This window comes from Natator depressus, chromosome 8 (assembly GCF_965152275.1).
Source record: "Natator depressus isolate rNatDep1 chromosome 8, rNatDep2.hap1, whole genome shotgun sequence".
Lineage (NCBI taxonomy): Eukaryota > Metazoa > Chordata > Testudines > Cheloniidae > Natator > Natator depressus.
The window spans coordinates 44,388,262-44,410,850 of NC_134241.1; the positions used below are offsets into that span (position 1 = coordinate 44,388,262).

General features: G+C 44.0%; 1 protein-coding gene across 3 annotated transcripts in view; it reads left to right on the forward strand.

Annotated features, from left to right (window-relative positions):
- TADA1 (transcriptional adaptor 1) overlaps nt 1-22,274 on the forward strand; it is a 35,805-nt gene extending 13,531 nt beyond the window's left edge. The window contains exons 4-8 of one of the 3 annotated variants that reach the window (XM_074960889.1): nt 9,831-9,928; nt 12,064-12,273; nt 13,871-14,022; nt 18,337-18,499; nt 18,924-19,453. In XM_074960889.1, the coding sequence (XP_074816990.1) occupies nt 9,831-9,928; nt 12,064-12,273; nt 13,871-14,022; nt 18,337-18,499; nt 18,924-18,950 (650 nt within the window). In that variant the 3' untranslated portion in view covers nt 18,951-19,453. Of the gene's footprint in view, nt 1-9,830; nt 9,929-12,063; nt 12,274-13,870; nt 14,023-18,336; nt 18,500-18,923 lie in introns of all 3 variants that reach the window. The other 2 variants (XM_074960888.1, XM_074960890.1) reach the window with 2 other exon arrangements.
- The last annotated feature ends 315 nt before the right edge of the window (nt 22,275-22,589 follow it).

Below are 22,589 nucleotides of genomic sequence, written 5' to 3' on the forward strand. Positions count from 1 at the left end.
TCTCCACTCCTGTTTAGGCACCTAAATGAGTGGCCAGATTTTTAACAAGGGTTTGCACAGCACTCGACAGCTCCCACTGAGAACAACAGGAGCCGCTGGGTGCTGAACAAGCACACTTCGAAAATCTGGTCCTTCATTTCTCAGTGCGTCTTATCCCCATTTTACAGCTGGGGAAAACACTTCTCCACCTTGTAGGAGTGATGTGAGGATAAATCCATAAAAAGTTGGGAGGCACTTGGATACTACAGCGACAGGCTGTACCTAGACAGACAAAGCATCACATGAGTACTCTGTATTAATAATAAGAATCGCTGTAGAGCTGCTCACATTCTGTTCCAGATTGCCAATTTCAGGGAAGATTCTTATTAGACCCCTGAGAGTACTTAGCTTGTGGAAATTGCTTCCTTCAGTGTTTTTGTTCCTAGGAAGACTTTAAAAAACTACTTGTTTTTGCTTTCACATGCTTGTGTTTTCTCCCCCGGAGGGAAATCCTACTGAAGTGTACATTCAATTTATAGGGTCTCTGATCCATCTTGATGAACAAAGCAATTAGTTGTTTTTTAGCTAATCCTGGCTTCTATAGGGCCCCAATTTCTTTTTCAGTAATCTTGGGCTAACAAAGACTTGGAGCTATAGTCATCTACACCTGAGACTGGATAACTTTTTAATTAATTATTCAGAGGTGGCAATGTGTTTTGGTTTAAGGGCCAACAAGTCTGACAGACAGGGATGGGTTGACCATGTCCCATTTGCCTCCAAAGAAAGGAGAGGTGAAAAGAAGAAATGTGAGAAAGAAAGAGATGGGAATAAAGCGACAACTGAAAAGAGAAGAGAGTGATCAGAGAGATTCTCCTAAGCATTTGTCCTTCTCTATTCTGGCCAAGAAAATAAAATGAAAGAAATAAACAGAATGGGTGGGTTCTTTTCTGTAACACATATCCTTGTAGCTTCATCTGTTAGTACATTTCTTTTCCTCTCTCTGCTCTTGCTGCTGTACTGTGTGTGTGTGTGTGTGTGTGTGTGTGTGTGTGTGTGTGTGTTGGAAAAGTCTCAAATGCCACCGCCTTCCTTTTGCTGGGGTTTGACTGTACTCTGCCCCTATGGCAAAGCAGTGCAAGCCTGGAGAGAAGCAGCTCTGTCCTCTTTCTCAGCTTGTTGCTTTTGTTAACAAGGCTAGAAGCTGGTTAGCTCCACAGTGGATCGGTTGTCACAAAACCCTGCCAATGTGAAATTGGCAAATCTTGAACTGCACAAGAGTAGTCGTTAAAGTTTCCCATGAGCTAATACTGCTCCCTTCAATGTGTGCAATAAGTATAAACTGTGCTCTAGAAATTAGTAAAATGAACACATGCTGTCACTTATAATGCTACTTCTAAGCACCTCTAGTTATGGAAAGAGATGCAGTTCCTTAATATTACACTAGATGACAACTACCATATATGGCCTGGCTGTGTGGATTTATGTGTGGTAACACACGTGCTTAAAGGAGCAGTTAATGTTGCTCAAGCCTCCTTGGATCTGCTGATATTGTTGCAACTTTAAAATCTCCAGGCTTAACATTATATTAACCTGTTTGCATAAAACCTGGTAGGGGAATGGTGGCAGAAGGGCTTAGTAGCAACACATGGAATCATATCGTCTGTCTATGCAGGCAGTACAACTGTACTCATCATCTCGAAGTGCCTTGCGAATTCTAATGAATTTATTTTTAGAGAACTTCTGGCTTTTTCCCTATTCACTAATCATTTTTTTAAGTTGTTGGAAAAGGCAGGTTAGAGAGAGAGGTTTTATGCTTCAATCTGACAGCAGGGAGGTCTGGTATTGTTGATTACTTCCAGGCTTGTGTTCCACACTTGTATCAACCTGCTGAGCAAACTGTCTCCTCTGTCACTTTTGAGGTTCCCAGTTGCAGTGGAATTCTGCTGTCATGACTGAAAAGAGTGAGGGGCAGTCCCACAGCATAGCTGGGGTTACTTCTATAAAGGCTTTTTTGAGGATAAGAACTGAAATCTTGACCTTGCTGCTGTCTTAAAGTCTGAATTAATGCAAAGAATTACAGCTCTGTATGATGTGCTCTTGGTAACCTATCTTGCTTAGTAAAAAGACCGTAACATAAAATCCCTCCTGGCCAGAGGTACAGAATCCCCTTACCTGTAAGGGGTTAATTAGTTCAATTAACCTAGTTGGCACCTGACCAGAAAATGCTTTCAAATCTGGGGCGAGGGGGGGAGGTTTTGTTTATGCTTTTTTTTTTTTTGTTCCCTCTCTGACAGAGAGAGAGAGAGAGAGACCAGGGCAGGAAAAAAATCTCCTAAAAACATACCTGAAAGGAGCATCTAAGATTACAAAAATTGTAAGCAAACCAAGAAAATGTTAGATCAGTGGTCCCCAACCTTTCTGTGGGGATAGCATATGCCTATTCCCAGAAGACTCTGGCAGATGCCAGACACCCTGCCGCCGACATGCCGCCAAGACGCGGCAGCGGCAAGAAGGGTCGCCGCTGAAATGCCTCCAAGAAATGGCAGTGCTTCTCAGCAGCATTTTGGCGGGTGGTTCTCCGGTGCACACAACTGCCCCGGCGGGTGCCATTGCACTCGCGGGCACTGTGTTGGGGACCCCTGTGTTAGATTATCTTTTGTTTTAGCTTGTGAATTTTCCCTATGCTAAGAGATATGTAACTGGAAAGCAAAGTCAGAGGGGAATCCTCTGTGTTTTAAATCTTTTTATTTACCCTGTAAAGCTACCTTCCATCCTGATTTTGTAGGTGTGATTCTTTTTTTTTTTTTTTTTTTGTTTGTTTGTTTGTTTGTTTTTTAAATAAAATTCTTCTTTTAAGAACCTGATTTTCAGTGTCCTAAAAAACCAGGGTTTGGTCTGTGCTTACATTAAACCAATTGGTTAGTATATTATTCTCAAGCCTTCCCAGGAAAGGGGGTGAAGGAGCTTGGGCGGATATTTTGGGGGGGAATAAGGCTCCAAGTGGCCCCTTTCTGTTTGTTTAAATCGCTTGGTGGTGGCAGCAATCCCGTCCAAGGACAAGGAAAGGAATTTGTGCCTTGGGGAAGTTTTTAACCTAAGCTGGTGGAATATAAGATTAGGGGGTCTTTCATTCAGGTCCCCACATCTGTACCCCAGATTTCAGATTGGGGAGGGAACCCTGACAGAAGACTACTGTGTTTTTTGAAGAGCTGTGGCTCTTTTCTTTTTCTTTACTACTGTTTTTCCTCATAGTATCCCATGCTCATTACCTTTACCCACACTCTTAATTTCTGACCTGCTCAAGACTTCCTTACTTTGTGTTTCTAAAGATTCTCAATGCTTACAGTTCAGTCTTATGCCTTCTACAAAACAACGTGTTACCTTCTACACCTACTAGAATATTGGTTTATTCTACGAAGTGAAGAGCACTTGCATGTTCTGTCTCCCATCCAAATGCTAACCTAGCCCTATGATGCGTGGCTTGTGACAGGTCATCCGAGGCTATAGGTCAGAAGAATGCACGCCCAGTGTATAGGTATAGTAACAGACCTGTGGAAAGAATAAAGAAAAATGGCAAAGCCTGAGGTGGTCTGTGTAGCACAAAGCAAGAGAATTCAGGAGGAAGTAGCTGTCAAATGAGTGGGTGAACAGTAGAGCCTATCACATAGATGGGGTTCATTACTTCAGTGCCCCGATACTTGAAGCCTTTAATATGAACCTCATGATAAAGTGCTAGAATACTGTGTGTTAAAAGGTATTCTAAGGGCACAAGGCTCAAGAAAATTAAGAGGAAAGATTAAAACTGGAAACAAAATATTAAGTTATAGAAACTCCCCCTCATAGTAGCAAAACACTAAGCAGGTGCTTAAATCCTTAACTTTAAGGCCCATTAGCTTCAACAGAATGTAAGGATGTACTTAAAGTTAAATATGTGTTTGGCTGAATAGGGTTGGGATTACTTGCCTACTTTTGTTGAATAGGAGGACTATGTGAAGGGAACCTGTATGTTCAAGAACACTGGCCCAAGGAACACCTTAACCCAGAGAACTGCTTGGGGATTTTACACAATCAGAAGGTGACCTCTGTAACTGCAAGAGAAAATAAGCTTGGCAATGTGAAGCCCCAAGTTCCATAACTAAACATCCAAATGACAGTGGAGAAAACAGGATTGATGTGTTGAAAGGATAAGCCTTCAGCTGACGTTGCTGTAATTGTCTGGAAACATTAGGAAATCGGATAGTGATGTCCAAATGCCTGATGATCATATTTACTGACTGAATTCTAAATCAGATTCAGCCCTCCTGGAAAATACTATGGAGGTTCTTCAGGATCCTATATGGCAGTAGCATAACCAGCTGGATATCTGTGATGATGATGATGAAATTCTTGTTTTTCATATTCAGCTTCTTTTCCCTCTCTGCCCCTGGGAACACTGAGACAATGGTGCGGGCTTGTAGGAATAAAACAGGTTTGTCTGCTAGGGGTGAGAGAAGTAAAGAAAATGTTCTAGGAATACTATAGAAGCCAAACTATGACTAGCCTACATGCTAAGTAGGTAAAAGAGTAACTGCTCTGAGATCCTTGATAAACTGTAGCAAATCCTAGAGAAATTAGCACATCCTGAATTAAACAGCAGCACCCAACAAACTCAGATTTAGCAGTTAGCCATGATGCTCGATGAAACAAATATAAATTTTAAAATGATCAAAATACAAAAAACCACATTCAACCTTTCTCTTAAATTCAACTGACATCTTTAAAATAGCTCATAAACAACATGCAGAAACAAAATTAGAGGTGTTCGAAGCAAATTGGTTTATTTACATCATAAAGAGCATTAATTTCAGTCTCTTATTTTTGCTGAGTGGGCAAATAGGACAACTGGCTGTATAACTGAAACAATACTGCTCGATAACAACCATACTAATTCTTGAGTTAATGATGCAAAAGGTTTCAGGGCCAAGATTGGAGATAACTTTTGAGGAAAAACGTCTATAATACCTACATAATAGTAGGTAATGTGGCAAATCTTCAACCTGGCCAGGCCCTCTTGGGCAAAAGTGGTTGTGCCTCTCATTGCCAGTGTACATACCTTCCAAATAAACCAACTGCATTGGATGGCCTTTAGATAAGGGAGCCCAGGAGACATTTGTTACATTAACATCTGCCTTATCTGGTACTGTAGAAATATCTTCTTCTCTAAGCTTAATCAAAAATTTCATATATGGAACATCCCACCCCCACTGAATTATTCCATGCCACTCTCTCCTGTCATCCTACATTAGAAAGCCTTGGCATTTTTGGAGTTTGATTTCTGAGCAGAAATTGGAGTGAGTAGCATATTAATCATGCATATATCGTGCTGCAGTCAGGCTGTGGCTTTCTCTTGTCCCTAGAACCATTATTAAAAACCAGGGCCAGAGCCCAGTTAGGGTTAGGTTTCAGAGTAGCAGCCAGTGTTAGTCTGTATTCGCAAAAAGAAAAGGAGTGCTTGTGGCACCTTAGACTAACAAATTTATTTGAGCATCCGATGAAGTGAGCTGTAGCTCACGAAAGCTTATGCTCAAATAAATTTGTTAGTCTCTAAGGTGCCACAAGTACTCCTTTTCAGTTAGGGTTAGGATTTCTTAATTTTAAATCTGGAATACTTTCTCTTAACCCAGGTTGAGAGGTTGGGATATCTAGCAGGGACCCAAGAGGCTGCTCTCTAACCTTCTAAGGTCTGGGAAGAAATAGCCGGAGTGGACTGAGTATTGGCATTACTCTTCTGGTACATTCATGCTCCATATTCTGAGGTGTGGTGCAGAGACAGAAACAGTCCAGTTCTTCTGAATCGGAAGGAATGCCACATACCCTGTATGGGCTAGGACAGAGGTGGGCAAACTACAGCCCATGGGACCATCCTCCCCAGCACTTAACCTCCGCAGCCAGGAGCTCAGCCCCCGGCCCCTCCCTTGCTGTTCCTCCTCCCCCGCAGCCATGCCGGCAGCAAGGCTGGCTCTGGTGGGCGGCGGGGCTGCGAGCTCCTGCTGCTCTGAGCTGCATGGTAGGGGAGCCGGGGGGTTGGATAAGGGGCAGGAGGTCCTGGGGGGCAGTTGGGGACAGGGAACAGTGGGGGTTGGATAGGGAGTGCGGTCCTGGGGGGCCTGTCAGGGGGCGGGGGTGTGGTTAAGGGCCTGGGGGGAGCAATAAGGGGACAGGGAGCAGGAGGGGTAAGATAGGCAATGGGGTCCCGGGGGGCATGGTTTGGGGGGGTGGGGTCCCGGGAGGGAGCAGTCAGGGGACAAGGAGTCGGGGGGTTGGCTGGGTCGGCGGTTCTGATAGGGGGTGGGGGACAGGCTGTTTGGGGGGGGGGGCACAGCCTTCCCTACCCGGCCCTCCATACAGTTTTGCACCCCGATGTGGCCGTCTGGCCAAAAAGTTTTGTCCTCCCCTTGGCTAGGAAATACAAATGTGTGGACTTCAGGGGTAAAACCTTTCAAAGATTTTTCCAGAGCTGCCAAACTCCCCCTAACATAACTATGAAATGCTAAAAGCTTTCCTTGGTTTCTGACACGTCTTTAAACACCATTTGCACTAACTTCCCTGTCATCAAATAACGATCACAGAATTGTTAACCCCACCCTAGCGTGTCTGTGTGATATTGACCAATTTTATATTGTCTTCTCTGCTCTTTGACAAGCTAAAAGTTGCATAATTGCATAATTTTATTGGCTATCCGTGAAATGTGTGGTAAGTCATTTACCTTTCTGAATTTTTATTTTGTTTAATAAAACAAAATGATCACAGCACGATACCGAAAGCCTGAAGGAGGGGCAATGTTATTTCCCTGAACAGCACTGGGGGTGCAGATGTTTGCAGAGTAAACATAAAGGAGCGGATTGGCTGCATATTAGACAGATTATCATGAAAGGGCTGGCAGTCCTTACCTCACAGGAAGCAATCCCAATCTTTGTTCATTAGTGGGAGCTGACGCTCAGCCAGAGAGCTCAAACTGGGGCCAGGGCAGGTGCCTGATAGTACTACCAGTGAATGAAAAAATCCATCGGATCAAACCTTTTCCATAGCCCCTCCCCCAGAAATAATGGAGTGGGAGCTGGTGCACAAGGTTCTGTGAACATTTCAATAGGAGATACTGACTACTCTGCAGGACTCCCTTTGCCAAGGGTATGTGGTATAATGTCTGTAATATTGGTCTGGCCAGCAGTGGCAATGGAAGTACAAGTAGCTAACTCCTGAGCAGTATCCAAGTGGGCTGCTTGGCTAGACCTTCTGGTGTGATGTAATATATAACAACCATCCTTGTTGCAGCTGGTTTCACTTGGTCCTTCCTCCTCCTCCTCCTCCTCTCAGTTCCACACAATTGCTAGCTCTCTGGGTCTCTATTTCTTCTGCAACTTTTTTCATACTCCCTTGCCCTTTTAAGGATGAATATGACATTTGTTTATTAAGAGCCTGATCTAGTACTTATTAAAGTCAATGGAAAGACTTACACTGACTTCAGTAAGATCCAGTGAGCCAGACTCTGATACCCTCACTCATGCTGGGTTGCACCGTACTCCACAAAGTTGTCCTCCACTTGTGGCATCTGATATGTTCAGTTGTGAGTAAGGGTATTTGGATCTGGCCCCAAGCATTGGAGCAATATGTTGCTGCAAATTTACCTTTCAGCAAGTCAGCACATAAACTTCAGATTGAACTTTGTTGTTGCCTTAATAGGAATTGAATACCTGCCAGGCACCGGATATTGAAAGGCTAAATTGTCATGTCCGGACACAGCATGTTTCTTACAAAACTCCAGAATGTCAAACAATCTTTTCAATAAAAGATATATCTATATTATGCTTACACAATCCCTCTCGTTTCAAAATGACTTACGAACTATAGTCCAGGATGACTCTGCTAGTGAAATGCAGCCATTTCTGGGGATGACGTATGGCAACTGTCAAGTAGAACACAACAGTGCTACACAACTGAACCTGAAGAGTACCTTTTTAGAACTGAAACTGTAGAGGGAATTTATTTAGGCTGACCATAATTCCTAGAGTTGGAATGTGGCCAGGATGCTGACTCTAAGATCCCTACTCTTAAAAAGAATGTCATGGGATCTTTAAGAACCACATATGATCAGGACCTTGGTTTTAAGTCTCATCTGAAATATGGAAGTACTTAAAGCACCTCAAAGAATCTATCATTAAACACATGAGATACAATGGGACTCTTCATGTGCTTAAAGTTAAGCATGTGCTTAACTGCTTTGCTAGAGGAGGGCCTAGCAGCACAGTTCATCCCAGTGCTACTTTTAATGTTTAAACAATAACACATTTAAACACTTTAAGCATATAGGAAGTGTATGCTGAGCTGCGTGTGCGTGTGGAGAAGTGGGACGGGGTGCTACTGAGAGGGCCTGAATGATACGCATCACCCCTTTCTCCATCCTGCCTACAAAAACCTCTGCGTCCATGGCCCTGAGCAACTTCGTTCTATCTTCATAGTTTCCCTGAAATACTCTACTCTTTTCCCTCCCCTTCTACTAGAAGAGTTAAGGTTGCTCTGGTGTGTTGCATAGAGAGAAACTTCTAGTCTTTGAGTGTGCAACCCCAGCTTGGTTTAAGAATTGTATATTTAACTTTAGTTGGTCACTTCCTTTTGTCTAAAAAATATTTTTTTGGGGGTGGGGAAATATGAAATGATTTGGGTGTAGAAAATTGTTTTTACAGGACATTTTATTCTCTTATTAGTAGTTCTTCCAAATCAACGCCATTGTTATGAACTCCTTAGTGTCAGTAGTGTAGGGACTGCTGTGTCAAGAAATCCTTGTGTTTTTGAGCTTCTATATGGAGCTCTTACTCCTTGGGGCAGCTATTTCTCAGGGGAAGTAAGAACATATGAAATCCTAGGTATATAAAGGATCCATTAACAGACATTGCAATGCCTGTTATTTTTCCATTCCCCAATATAATTTGCGTTCTCTAAGATGTTTCCCCACATACTATTGTCCTCAAAAGTTTAGGTCATTGTTTTTAAAATGAAAAGCTCTTTCTGGGTGTAGACATTTGTATACCACTACAGGATTACAAAGGGAAATTCCAACCACTAATTTCTTGGTCAGACTCATGTCATGTGAGATAGCTCTGTGAAATATGTTGAACAGTCTGGAGACTCTAGAACTTTCAGGGTCATTATCACTAAAACCCAGTGAACACACATCTAGCTTTTCTCTTTATATGATTTTGTAATTTGCATAATAGCAAATACAGGATGTGCCTGAAGAGTTAGGATCCAATTCTGTGAGGGTCAGAGCAGTCTCAGCTCCCAGTGGCTTCTATAGGAGATGAGGATGCTCAGCACGTCTCAGGAGTCACTTGGAACTCTGCAGGCTCGGACTTCAGATACTTGAGAAGCATAGTTAAAGTCATACAATCCTTGATGTACTGCTTAATAACCGTCTTCAGAAGTCATCCACCAATACAGTGCCTGCCATGTCCTTTTAGGTAGGTGTAGTGTTGTCTAGCCATTATATACATGTGCCTTTGTGATAGCCTCATGCATCTATTGCAGTTTAAAAACATGTTGCAAGAAAGGCACAATATTGTTCAGATAATTTCCCTCTGAAGTAACAGAATTATTGCTCAGATACATGGTTTTAGTAGTCGAGAATAGTAACAAGCCAAATAGTGTAAAATAGAAGTGGTACATACACTTAAATTGGAAAGTATGGAAGTGCTCTTCAGAGGTATCAGAACCTTGTGGGTTTTGTCTTGTTGTTAACTGTATGAACTAAATTATATTGGCTAAAAATTGGAGTGACCTTCCCCTCTCCGCTTTTTTCCCTTCTCTCCTATTTTCAGAGGGTCCTGGGCCTCTGCCGTGGACGGGTGGCTCTGCAGCTAAACCTGGAAAACCCAAAGGAAAGAAAAAGTTTTCTTCTGTTCGGCAGAAGTTTGATGTAAGTTTATATTCTGCAAAGGGTCTCCACTCTGCTAAACACTCTAGAAATGAAGAGCTGGCAATTTGTGAGCAGTAAATGGCCCCTTTGTTAGCTGGGATGGCTAAGATGCTTTACCTCATTCCAGCAGAAGCATTTTTATTAAAGCAATAAGTATTCAAGTGTAATTACCAGACAAGTCTCTTTCAGTCCAGATATTTATAATTTCATGCTGCCCCTGATCTCTTGTTGACTTTAAAAAGCTAAGTGCTTCATGAAGCAAAAGGTCATCGTTCCATATATTATAGTTACCATTATGCTTGCCTCTTCTTCTCAAATTGACTTGCTGCGTGAGCCCAGTTGGGCTAGCCAACTCCATATTGCTTTGGGATGTCTGGATGGGTGCAACACTTTCTTTTAAACAGACCACTCTTAGAGGGCTCCAAGTTTCTTAAGGGAAAATACTTCGGAGTGCCTCTTCTCTGCCTAGGCTTTTCCCCGTGGGGTAAGGGGAGAAACGCCTAGGACTAGGTTCTCATTTACACTAATCCCCTTTTTATATTACTCTGACATTCTAAAGGGTCTGTAAGGTGGGCCCACTTGGAGACTATTTTACACTGCCAGAGTGGTAAAAAGGGCATTAGTGTGAGTGAGAATTGGGCCCATAGACACCGGAGAGTAAATCTGACACTGGTATAATCCGGCACTGTAATATTCTTTACAGACAGTGGTCTTAAAGAGTTGTGAACCCAGTGGAAGTAGAATTATATTTAGAAATTGCCACAATGATTCAGACAATATTTCTTACTATTCGCCCAGTTTTGGCTGAGACTGTAACAGCAATGCATAGAAGCTGCTATTCGGATAATCTGTAGTATCTTCATTTATAAAAATTCACAGTAATCTTTTGGCACTAAGCAATGATGAGAATCTGGTTAACTGAGTAATACATATGTCTGGTGGTGGACTTAAAACTTGGTGGGTTTAAAAAATGTGAATGTGTGTGTGTATATATACTGTTCATATGCATTTTTTTCAGGAATGTATGATAGTGTAGTACTGTATTAAGGTTTTATCAGGATGAATTTTGGATAGGATTATTTACAAGTAGTGAAGTTAATAATCCCATTAGAGTTAAGATGTTCAGCTGATACCAAAATACTGCTGAGAGAGGAGATTTCTGTTAATGCTCCACTCGATCTCTCAAAAGGACCACCTCTCTGCTGCCAGGAGGGAAGGGGAAAAGAAGTGTCTTCTACTCTATCCCTCCCCCCCGCCCCATGAATAACTTCTGTGCCTGTCCCTGCTATTAGTATCCTCAACAGCATGAAATTGACTCAATTTCATTGCTACCCAGGAAGGTCCAAGTAACAGCTGTGAAATTACCAGATTTCATGTTAATTCCACTTTGCTTCTGCTTTCCAAAGACATATGTTTTCCGTTTGCAGAATCAGTTACATTTTGAAGGTTATATCTTTGCAACCAAATGAAAGCTGAAGTGCTCAAGATTAGCAGAACAACTTCCCACTCATTAGTGGTAATATTTTTTTCAATCAGATTTAAATAAACATTGGTTAGATATATGGTTATCCTTTGTAGTTTTGTATAAAGCTTTTATAACCCCTTCTATCCGAGGATATCTGTATAAACATTAACTAATTAAGCATCTGATATTTTGGGATGACTGAAAAACAACTGTTTCTGAGGGGGAACAGCCAGCTGTTTAGCAGCACACAACAATGTTAAGTTGAAAAGGTAAGGTAAATTGAAGTGTAGTTGTAGCCATGTTGGTCCCACGATATTAGAGAGACCAGGTGGGTGAGGTCATATCTTTTATTGGACCAATTTCTGTTGACATGAGAGACAAACTTTCGAGTTCTCTGTGGCTCAAAAGTTTGTCTCTCTCACCAACAGAAGTGGTTCCATAAAAGATATTACCTCACTCGCCTTGTCCAGGTAAATGTAAGACAGGCAGAATATAATAACCAAAGTTGGAACTCAACTAGGCGGATATGCTTAAAATCCTTATTCTCTTATGAAGAGTGCCTTGTTTAATGACCATGTAAATTCAGGACCTCAATTTCACATCTCCCCTGAAAACTGTACTCACTGCTGGAATTAGTAGTTTTTAAATGAAAAGCGTGTTTGTCTGATAGCACCGATTCCAGCCTCAGAATCCATTGTCTGGAGCCCAGCAGTTTGTGGCAAAGGATCCTCAAGAAGATGATGATTTGAAGCTGTGTTCCCATACAATGATGCTTCCCACGCGGGGCCAGCTAGAAGGAAGGATGATAGTGACTGCATATGAGCACGGGCTGGACAATGTCACCGAAGAGGCAGTGACGGCTATTGTCTATGCTGTGCAGGTTAGAAAAGACAGACCAACAATGTGGTTTTGATTATGCTACTAATAAAAGGCTTTGTGTATGGCGAGGCACAACAGTGTGTGAGAGGAAACTAGCTTCACTATATTTACAGGTGACTTATGAGAATCCATGCCATGTGTTTCATAGGTGCCTCCCAAACTGGCACCGAAAGTTATTCCTGCAGCACTTCAGATCAGAGTCTTGGCATACGTAAAGGATCTTGTATTTGTGCAGACAAAAATATAATTTGCAGAAGCTCAGAGTGAAAAATTGTAGGCACAATTTTAGAAGCTGAGTTTGAAAACATTTGACCTTCAGCTTTTAAAATAAAAGATTTCTTTAACTATGATGGATTTTTAAAATGTATATTCCATTACTAGCAGCGGTTTATACTCCAGATTTATATCCAGAGGCCACAAGATTAGTTTTGAACAGTCCCTTTTTAGGCACGTCAAGCTATTGTAAAACTTGTCTGCTCTTGAAGCTCAAGCAAGGTAGATAAATCATATAGTGCCTAAACCTGAAGTGCTGATTACATTTAATTCCCATTGTCTTCTATGGGAGTTGTGGCTATTAGCATCTCTCAAGATCAGGCCCAAGCAATGCAAGCAACTACTTAAGACTTGTGCTTCTAGGTGCTTACACAGCAGACTCAGAGGCCAGTCTGATCTCCCCATCCATCAATAGGACCAGATGTGGGAGCAACTTTCTGCTTGTTCTTTTCACCCCTGTACATCCCTCTCCAGCAGTTTCACCTCAGAAGTAAGGCCAGCCCTTAATAAAAGCATAGTGTGGCTTTCAGAATAGCTTTAAGTGTAATATTCCTATGCACATGCACTCTCTGATGCTGATTTATGAAACCCTTTCTTGTCCTCTACCACAGTGTGCTAGTTAGTGGTGGGAATTTCCTGACATTTAAGAGACATGTTTAAGGTTGGTACCAGGAGATCTCAAATTAGAGCTGTGAGTTTCAGTTCACAGGCAAGTGCACATAGTGCTCTGTTTACTGTGCTTGTTCTGCTTTGTGTACAAATAGGGTAATGAAATTTACACCAATCCTGCTGTCTGAAGGCAGGCTCCCGTGACGTTTGGTACCCTACTGGTTTGCAGAAATAAATCAGGAAGAGAAACACATGAACATGTGATAGCAAGGAAATCAGCATGCTGGCTTTGTTTTGATTGGGTTGCCCTCCTGAGGCACTAGGATTTTTATCTGGGTTGGAGATCTGTTTTTTTTCAGGGCTATCTTGACTTCTTTTTTTTTTTTTTTTTTTCCAGATTCAGTAAAAAACTATAAAATACATTCTTTTCCAGATATGTGATGCAGGGGGGTGCTATTTGTATCATCTTCTACTGAATGCATTTCCTTTAAAATAACATTGCCGGATTGTGCCTCTAATAATGGAAGCTATCCATACAACAGAATCCACCAGTTAATAGTCTAAAATGAATAATTATGAAACTGCCTCTATATATGACCAATGGCATTTGTGATGCACTGATTGCAGCGGTATCTAGGTGGAAGGGATAAACAGGCCTATATGACAATATTGAGAGCATGCTCCACAAATGGTAAAGGTAACATTTGTCATTACAGAATCACCTTAAGGATATCCTGGCATCTGTAGTATCCAGGAGGAAAGCCTATCGCCTGAGAGATGGTCATTTCAAATACGCCTTCGGAAGCAATGTTAATCCACAGCCTTACCTGAAGAACAGTGTTGTTGCCTATAATAATCTAATTGAATGGTAAGCGAGCTCTCATGGAGCTACCTCGTTCTAAACATAGTCAATGAGTAGTTGGTGAAGGAGACTGAGCTTACTGATCCTTTTTTTTTTTTTTTAAACCCCTGGAGAAAACTTAGTGGTAATATTTAATATTCAGAAACTGCAGATGTGCCAGAGGACTGTCCCTACTGGGCAGAGGGGAAGGACTTTGGGTTTAGCATAAGTGCCCTGGTGAGAAGTCTGTGTCCCTTACCACTGATTCCTAGCAGGTGAGGACGCTGGAATTCCTGTTTGGGTGTTCTCTCTAGATCCAGTCTGAGGACTCAGTTTTTCATATAAGCCTCTGGTTAGTAGGCGAGTTTGATTTGAAGTACACAGACTCTTACCCCCCACCTTCCAACTACCTCTTGCTGCTGGAAGGGAGAAGCAGCTTTCACCTGTGTAAAACCTTAAGATGAGATAAGAATGCGCCATGCCCCCTACGATCTTCTGACTCATGAAGAATAGCGAAGGGGTTGGGCCACTATTTCCCTTCCCTGTTCTCCTGGCTCTACCACTTTCCCAGCCTCTCTTTGGGTCCTACTCCCATGTGGATAGCTCCAGTGTCTACCTTTGTTGTTGCCTGTAGCTTTCCCAGATAGCTACAGTGTGGAATTGACAAAGATACTGACTCGTGGCTACTGTGCAGAACTCTTTCGGTCAGCAGTAAAATTATCAGCAATGATTTTGATTTCAGTCTCCTGCTGCAGCCTCTTGGGAAGGCTATGAGCAGCAGCAGTAATTTTGCATCTGTCTGCAGACTCAGGAAGACTGTACAGTTCATATCTGGAAGGGTATCTTCTCAGCGTAAGGAGTGGTGTTTTGTTTTGTTTTTGCATGAAAGAGTAAATTCTGCAGAAGATTATGCTTCTCCCCCATCCCACTCCCTCTCCACAGGGAAAATTTCCTGTTCCCTGCTGACAAATGAATTTTTCAATCCCTAATAATGCTGTGTACATCTGAAGTACCTTTCATCCAGGGATCTCAAAGCCCTTTCTGTACATTAACTGCCAAGGGAAGGGAGGAAAGCCCATTACTGGAAACATTTAAATTGGATTGGATAATGTACTGAATTGTATTTTAAGACTAATTATGCACTGGTCCCAGGGTACAGGCTTGACGATCTATAACTAAGGCTATGTTTTAGTCATGGGTACTTTTACTAAAAGTCATGGACAGGTCTTGGGCAGTAAACAAAAATTCACGGCCCATGGCCTGTCCATGACTTGTACTATATACCCCTAACTAAAACTTGGGCCCAGGACCCCTGCTGGTGCTGGGCGGGGGAGGGTTGGCGGGTCTGGTAGGCTCCCTACTCAGCTGCGTGTGTTCCTGCAGCTCCCTGCACTGCCTCTGCCACGAGCTACAGCTCCCATTGGCAGCCAATGGGAGCTGCGGGGGCGGTGCCTGTGAGCGTGGGTAGTGCGCGGAGCCCCCAGCCCCTCCGCCTAAGAGCTGCAGGGACATGCCAGTCACTTCTGGGGAGGGCCCCCCTCCCCTCCGTGACTTCCGTGACCTCCATGACAGACACACAGCCTTATCTATAACTAATCTTCACAATATCCCTGGTGTGAGGCCATTTTTGGCATGCATAGGTGCTCTCTCCATGTGTTGTCCAAGCTCTGCACAGGTAGCTGGCTCAGCAGACCCAGAAAGACCAGACTCAGGTCAGTGGTAAAGGCATTCAGCCAGGTGTATTGCCCTCAAGACACAGTACTAGCTTCCCAGATCAGTGTCTACAGATACAGTAATATAGGAGTGCTGAGTGACAAGAACTCAGTCAGCAGTGGGACTTTCTGTTGCCCCTGAGGCTGGAAAAGGGTTAAGGTGAGGTACCCGAACATTTATAGACTGCGACAAACAATCTGAGATAAACAACTTACGTACCACCTTGTGTGTTTGGTGACATGTTTGTTGCCACCCCTTGTACCTTTGTCCTGATGTTTCAGATAAAACATCCCTGTTGATCGCTTCTGTCAAATCATCTCTTGTGCTAGTCTGCTGGAATGTGTTTATATATTCAGTGTGTTTTAGCAATGTTAGCAGTACCTGTGCCAAGTTCATGTACCGGACACTGAACTTACAGGCATTTGCATCAGTATCATAGAATATCAGGGTTGGAAGGGACCTCAGAAGGTCATCTAGTCCAACCTCCTACTCAAAGCAGGACCAATCCCCAATTAAATCATCCCAACCAGAGCTTTGTCAAGCCTGACCTTAAAAACTTCTAAGGAAGGAGATTCTACCACCTCCCTAGGTAACGCATTCCAGTGTTTCACCACCCTCCTAGTGAAAAAAGTTTTTCCTAATATCCAACCTAAACCTCCCCCACTGCAGCTTGAGACCATTACTCCTTGTCCCGTCATCTTCTACCACTGAGAATAGTCTAGAACCATCCTCTTTGGAACCACCTCTCAGGTAGTTGAAAGCAGCTATCAAATCCCCCCTCATTCTTCTCTTCTGCAGACTAAACAATCCCAGTTCCCTCAGCCTCTCCTCATAAGTCATGTGTTCCAGACCCCTAATCATTTTTGTTGCCCTTCGCTGGACTCTCTCCAATTTATCCATATCCTTCTTGTAGTGTGGGGCCCAAAACCGGACACAGTACTCCAGTACATTGCCTGACTTTGGTTCACAGCCTCTGGCTTGGGCCTCAGGTCTTGCACCAGGCCTAATGCTCTAGACTCTCTCTCTACTACAGTAAATAGAGCATGCAGCTTGTGATGACAGAGAGATTGGAATTGCCAGAGGTGCAAGCCATGGATGGTAACCCACAGAATCCCCAATCCGTTTGTACTACCCTCCTGGAGGGGGACAGTCCAGTAGTTTAGAAAGCTGAAACTTGGAATTCTGATTAATTGGTCAGTTATTCCTTCCTTAGGAAGCGTTCATAAGAAACCAGGGCTGGCCCCTTAGGGTGGACTCAGCATCCAGTGTTTGTTTTGTATTCCATTCCAATCTTATACCTCCCTCATCACTGTGCTATCTGAGCACCTTCCAGGAGTGCACAAAGTAATATGACTAGCATCTGTCACATATGGGACTCCCTTTTTTAATTCTCCAATGGAAAATGATGTTAAGGTCTTTTAAATAATTTATATTTATTTGTTTTCTTTCTGCCCTGTGTGCTTTTTGCTGAAAGTGAGGTCAGAAAATTGCACCCGCACTTGGAGCAGAAGCTGATGAGGGTCAAGGCAGTTCTTAGATTCTTTAAAAATTTGTTTTGCGGTCTCAGGCTGGCCCCCGGCAAAGCTCAGTCTCTGCACAGCAAAACACTACCCTTGTGGTGGACAGCGCCATTGTGCCTTGGGAGCAGAGGCAGTTCCAGGGGCGGGTGAGCTGGGCAGTTGTCTGGGGCACTGAACTGCTGTACCACTCTGCTTTGTTTTGCTCCGCTTCTGATCGGTCGGCAGTTTGGTTTGGTTTTTGTTCTGCTGGGAGCAGGGTGGAGTCCATCACTTCTGCATGCAAGTGATGGGTTTTGCATATGTAAATTATTTCAACTGCAGGGAGGTAGGGGGCCAAAAATAGGACTAGGACTGCTCCGGCTTGGGAGCAGAGCTGTCAGCCACAGCCTTTGTCCCAGAGCTTCAGGTGATCTTTTAGGTTTTACCTTCAGCACCTTGCAGATAAGGACTCTGTTTGTTCCTGCCTTATCTCTGCCAGACATGTGGGCCACAGTGGGCTCCTTTATGTTTTCAATCCTGAGATATCAGGGTCTTTTTAATAGCTAATCTCCAGAACACATTTTGTCTCTTGTAATCTCTGAAACCCAAACAGCAATGCACTATACCACAGCGTTTTTTATGCTTAGGAGTAAGCATGCTGTCTCTGGCTGCTGGGGAGCAGTGGCATTTTGGCTGTGACCTCACAAAGCAAAAAGCCTTATACGGCACCATTGCCATTTGAAGAGTTGCAACTGATACATAGTTTAACCAAGATGTATTTGTTTTTAGTTTGCTGCAACTCTTTACCTAGTGTAGATACAGCCTTGGGATCTGTTCTGGCTGGAGATTAGTCAGGTAAGAATGCCAGCAGCCTGTCTGCAATAAAGTGACCAAGTTAAAAGTAACGTAAACCAGTTTAAGTGTGGCCACACGGCTTTGCGCCATTTTAACTTGGTTCCTTTTTAAAAGCTGATTTTTAGTGAAACCAGTGCAACTTTGGTATCCAGACAAGGCCTGAGCCAGCTCTGAGTGAAAAATAAAGTTCAGGAGCCAAGCTATTGCCCTGATATTTCCCCAAATGGGAGCTTCTTTATTGACTGGAATGTCTTTAATGTCCCTCTCTTTACAGTCCTCCTACCTGCGTGGCACCTTCTGCAGGTCAGAATCTAGCCTCCCATCCCGCTCCTGACGATGCTGAGCAGCAGGCGGCTCTCCTCTTAGCATGTTCTGGGAATACTTTACCAGCTACTCTCCCTCCTGTGAACATGTACGACCTTTTTGAGGCATTACAGGTAACCATTCACGTTCCATTGCAGCATGGCTTGGGGAGATGCTTTCCTGAGAAGAGACTGCTAGTCAGAGCTGATTGTGTCTGCTCTGTAATATGTACTTGGAGATGGACCTGATTTCACTCTCTCCCCACTGCTTGTTTGTTTAAACAGGCTGTTTCCTTGTTTTCTTCTTAAATCTGTGGCTATACATGGAGCTGCCTAGAGTATTTGGCAGGGACTCTGGACTGGCCCCGCTAGCTGGGTAAATATTGCCACTGTAGCTGCAAGCGTATTATGCGTTAGCTCATAGGTTCTCACCTTGGGATTATGCACAGGTTACAGGTGGTCACAGCTCCCCTCCCTGCATTCGATTGACGGAGATTTGGCAGAAATACAGCACACTGAGTTGCCATATAAATCCCTCTTTTCTCTGTGTTCCATGCAGGTACTTATTACCAGCTGGGCTGCTTGAGGTGTCCATCCCTGGCTTTGCATGGCTTGGGGCTGGTGAGACCAAGCATTCTCAGAAGGAAGACTCTTGACTCTGGAATTAGCTTCCTGGGTTTGACCCTTATGAGCGTGTTGCAAGGACTATCTATTTCCCTGTGCTTATCCTGAGTGGGTGGCTTCAGTGCAGGTGGTCTCTTCTGGGTGTGTGTCAATGTTGGCAAGTTAGAAACACAAAGCAACATGCTTTTGTTGCCCCTGAGGACCCCCTCATCAGCTTATTCTATAGTTATAGTAAATGTACTAGATGCATCTTATTTTAGAAATGGGGGGAGTGAGCGTGATAGCATCTGGCTAACAATGTTTTCTAACGTGTAACCCCCACTCCCCCGCAGGTGCACAGAGAGGTTGTTCCAGCACACACCGTCTATGCTCTAAACATTGAGAGAATCATCATGAAACTTTGGCATCCAAACCATGAGGAGCTGCAGCAAGACAAAATCCATCGCCAGCGCTTGGCAGCAAAGGAAGGGCTGCTGCTGTGCTAAAGTGAGGATGGCCGGCGCTGAGGCAGGCTGTCATTTCGTGAACTCAGCAGCGGGGGTCTCCTCGGCTTTGCCGGTTTGAAAACAGTTGTGAATCTTGCATCATCGTGTCAGCATTTCAAGGCAGAAATGTGTAATGTGTAACCTTTTCCTATGGAAATGTGACCCAAGGGTAGTACATCTTGTTTGCTACCGTGAAGCCATAGAGTCAACCCAACTCTGGGTTACTCTGACTGCTTGGGGCTGCACTGCTTCAACTGCATTTGAAAGGGAATGGAAGTTAGACTTTGTGTCCTGTGTAGGGAAAAATGTGAGTGGCAGGGGGAGAAGGAACTATTTAGTTTTAAGGAAGACTGATCCACATTTTTGTTTAGTGGGTGTGATGGATCTGTGCTGGCAAAAAGCCTAATGCCCTAGAGGGCCTGACAGAGTGCATGACTATTCCTCACGCTCGCCAGTGACTGTCCGGGTTGCAGCCTGTACCTCTGTGCTTAAAATCCAAGTGAAGAAACATGCCTGTGGCAGAGTACTTTTCCTTTGGTGTAACTAGGACTTCCCTGTGAAGGGGAGAAGTCCGCTCCCCACTGCTAGAATGGTTGTCATGTGTTCTCTCTCTCTGCACCCAGTCAGTGTCACCAGGGAGAACCCAGATCCTGCCATTGTCCAGTGGCGGGGGAGGCACAGACTACAGAAAGAGTTGGAAGGAGTATGGGATGTTGCACTTGTCAAAGGGGCTGATCCAAAGCCATTGACCTCCCTGGGCTTTGGGGCAGGCCCAGAGTGCAGGTGCCCTGCGGTGACAGGTATTTGTATTGGAAAAGGCTGTGCTCTGAGAGTGTCTGTGGCGTAATCACACTAGTATATAGCTTACCAAGGTATGTTCAGAGCGTGTATGAAGCTGGCAAAGCAGTCTCTCTTAGTACCCAGGGCTTGATCCAGCTCTCCGTGAGCTCAGTGCGAGTCTTTCCCTTGATTTCATTGGGAGCTGAATTGGACTTCTGGGGAGTCAAGACACCCAAGTGAAGATGAATATAGTGCCCACGTGGCCCCTCCATTTATACCCTGGCAACCTCCACTTCTGGATCTGGACTGTGACACACAAATGGAAGGACCTGTTCTGGCAAATTCTCTGAACTGCTGTGTACTACAAAGCACAAGGGTATGTACAGGGCAGCTGTGTGAGAGATTTAGAAGACACTGAAATGTGTAGTAAAGTCTGTTTTTGAAAGTAGTATTCTCCAATGCAGATACCCATCTTGCCTGCTCTGTAATGGAGAAGTCCTGCTCTCACAGTCTAGGTACTGTCCAGCTCTGGAGTAAGAGGTAGCCGCTCTGGGAGCCAATAGGAGGAATAGTCAGAGCAATATGAACAAATGATTTCTTTGTTTTATCCAAAAAAACCCAACGAATATACTGAAGCCCTGCAAAACGCAGTGCTCTGATCCGACTCTGTGACACAAGTGTAAATACGGAGCAGCTCAGTTTGAGCCAGTGATGATACAATGGTCTAAAGAGGGGGAAAATCCCATCCTATGTATTGGAATGAACTATTGTATTCTGGCCTGGTAGGGCTCTCAGTATGGGTTTGGCTTCTTCATAACTTTATAGAGTTGTCCTGAGATACATGAGCTGACAGGTCACCCCTTTTTTCTGAATAGAAGGTATGTATGGAGCTCTCCTCTGGCGAGTTAATAGGTTTCTGTAGTGGGTATTACTGTTGGAAGCCTGTTTGAGGCTGGAGGGAGAACTACGTGTGTGTGCTGAGAGGAGAAAGCGGTTTAAAACACACTGAAGTATAGAACCAATCTTTCAAACTGGTGGCTGGGCTGGACTGGACTGTGTTTAGGGCTGACGCTCCATGTACCCAAATCGGTGCTGTTTTACCTATTCAGAAAACTGGACTATGGCAGCTTCCTGTAATGCAGTGCTAGGAGGAGAGGCTGAGGGGATGTCTACATTGGAGCTGGAAGGTGTCATTTCCAGCTCGAGGAAACATCCTTGCACCAGTGCACTAAAAATAGAAGTCTCGCTGCCCCAAGTACGTCCCTAGCATTTCAGGTGGGATTGTCCTCAGGGCAGCTAGCCACTCCTGCTGCGGGGGCTACGCTTCTGTGGCTAGCATGCTAACTCAGTCAGAGCTAGCGCAGGTATGTCTGCTCAAGCTGGAAATTACACCTCCAGCTCCCGTGTAGGCGTACCTTAAAGGGCTCCCTGTACCCACTTCTTTTCCCCTCTTCAGAACACGCTTGTACTGGGGCAGCTATAATTTGTTTCACTAGGGTACTCGGAACACAGAGCCAGTCTCCTTCTCTCCTCTGGCTGCCTTCCCTATAATTGGTGAGGGGCTCAGATCCCTCCCACCCAATCACTGACCTATCAGTTTGCCTATGCTTCCAGGGAATCCCCTTAACAAACAATAGGTGATGGTTCTGGAGGATCACTAATGTAGCTAGATGGCCCCCCCATTAGTCAGTACTTCCTGTTTTTCTGAAGCTTCCCAGGTGGGTGGGAGGAAATGTACCACATGCCATGGTGTTAGGGGTAGTAAGGGTGGCGGCTGCAGTTTGTATCCAGTGGTTCAGGATGAGAAGGGCCCTAGTGAGTTATGAAGCCAATGCCAGGAGATGGTGGTGAAGGAAGAAGCAGCATGAGGGACCTGGCAAAGCACTTGGTCACTGGTAGCATGGACCCTGCAATCGCAGCTTCACAGCCTCCTAAAGCCCAGCAGTGTCTGAGCACATGTGAAATCTGCAACAGGACACAGATTTTTTTTTTGCCCCATCTCTTCCCAACACCTATTTTTTTCTTAATTCCCACGTATGTAGCAGAATGAGCCTTAAAACCCCACCAGTTTGAAATCCACTAGTTTTAGAAGGCAATTCTTAAAACCAAGACTGAGCTATAATACTTACAATGTATACTAGTGAGATCAGCAGGGCACCCGAAGTACTACTGGGTTTGGGATGGGGGCAGGGGATTTCCCAGCTAGTCATAATGCTTATGGTATGGAATCAAAACATTAAGTGTTTGCTAGAAATTTTAATAAGCAGCCTCTAAAGTGTCATACATTTTTAAATAAAAATGCCTAGTGCTGAAATGAAATATGCATTTGTGTGTGT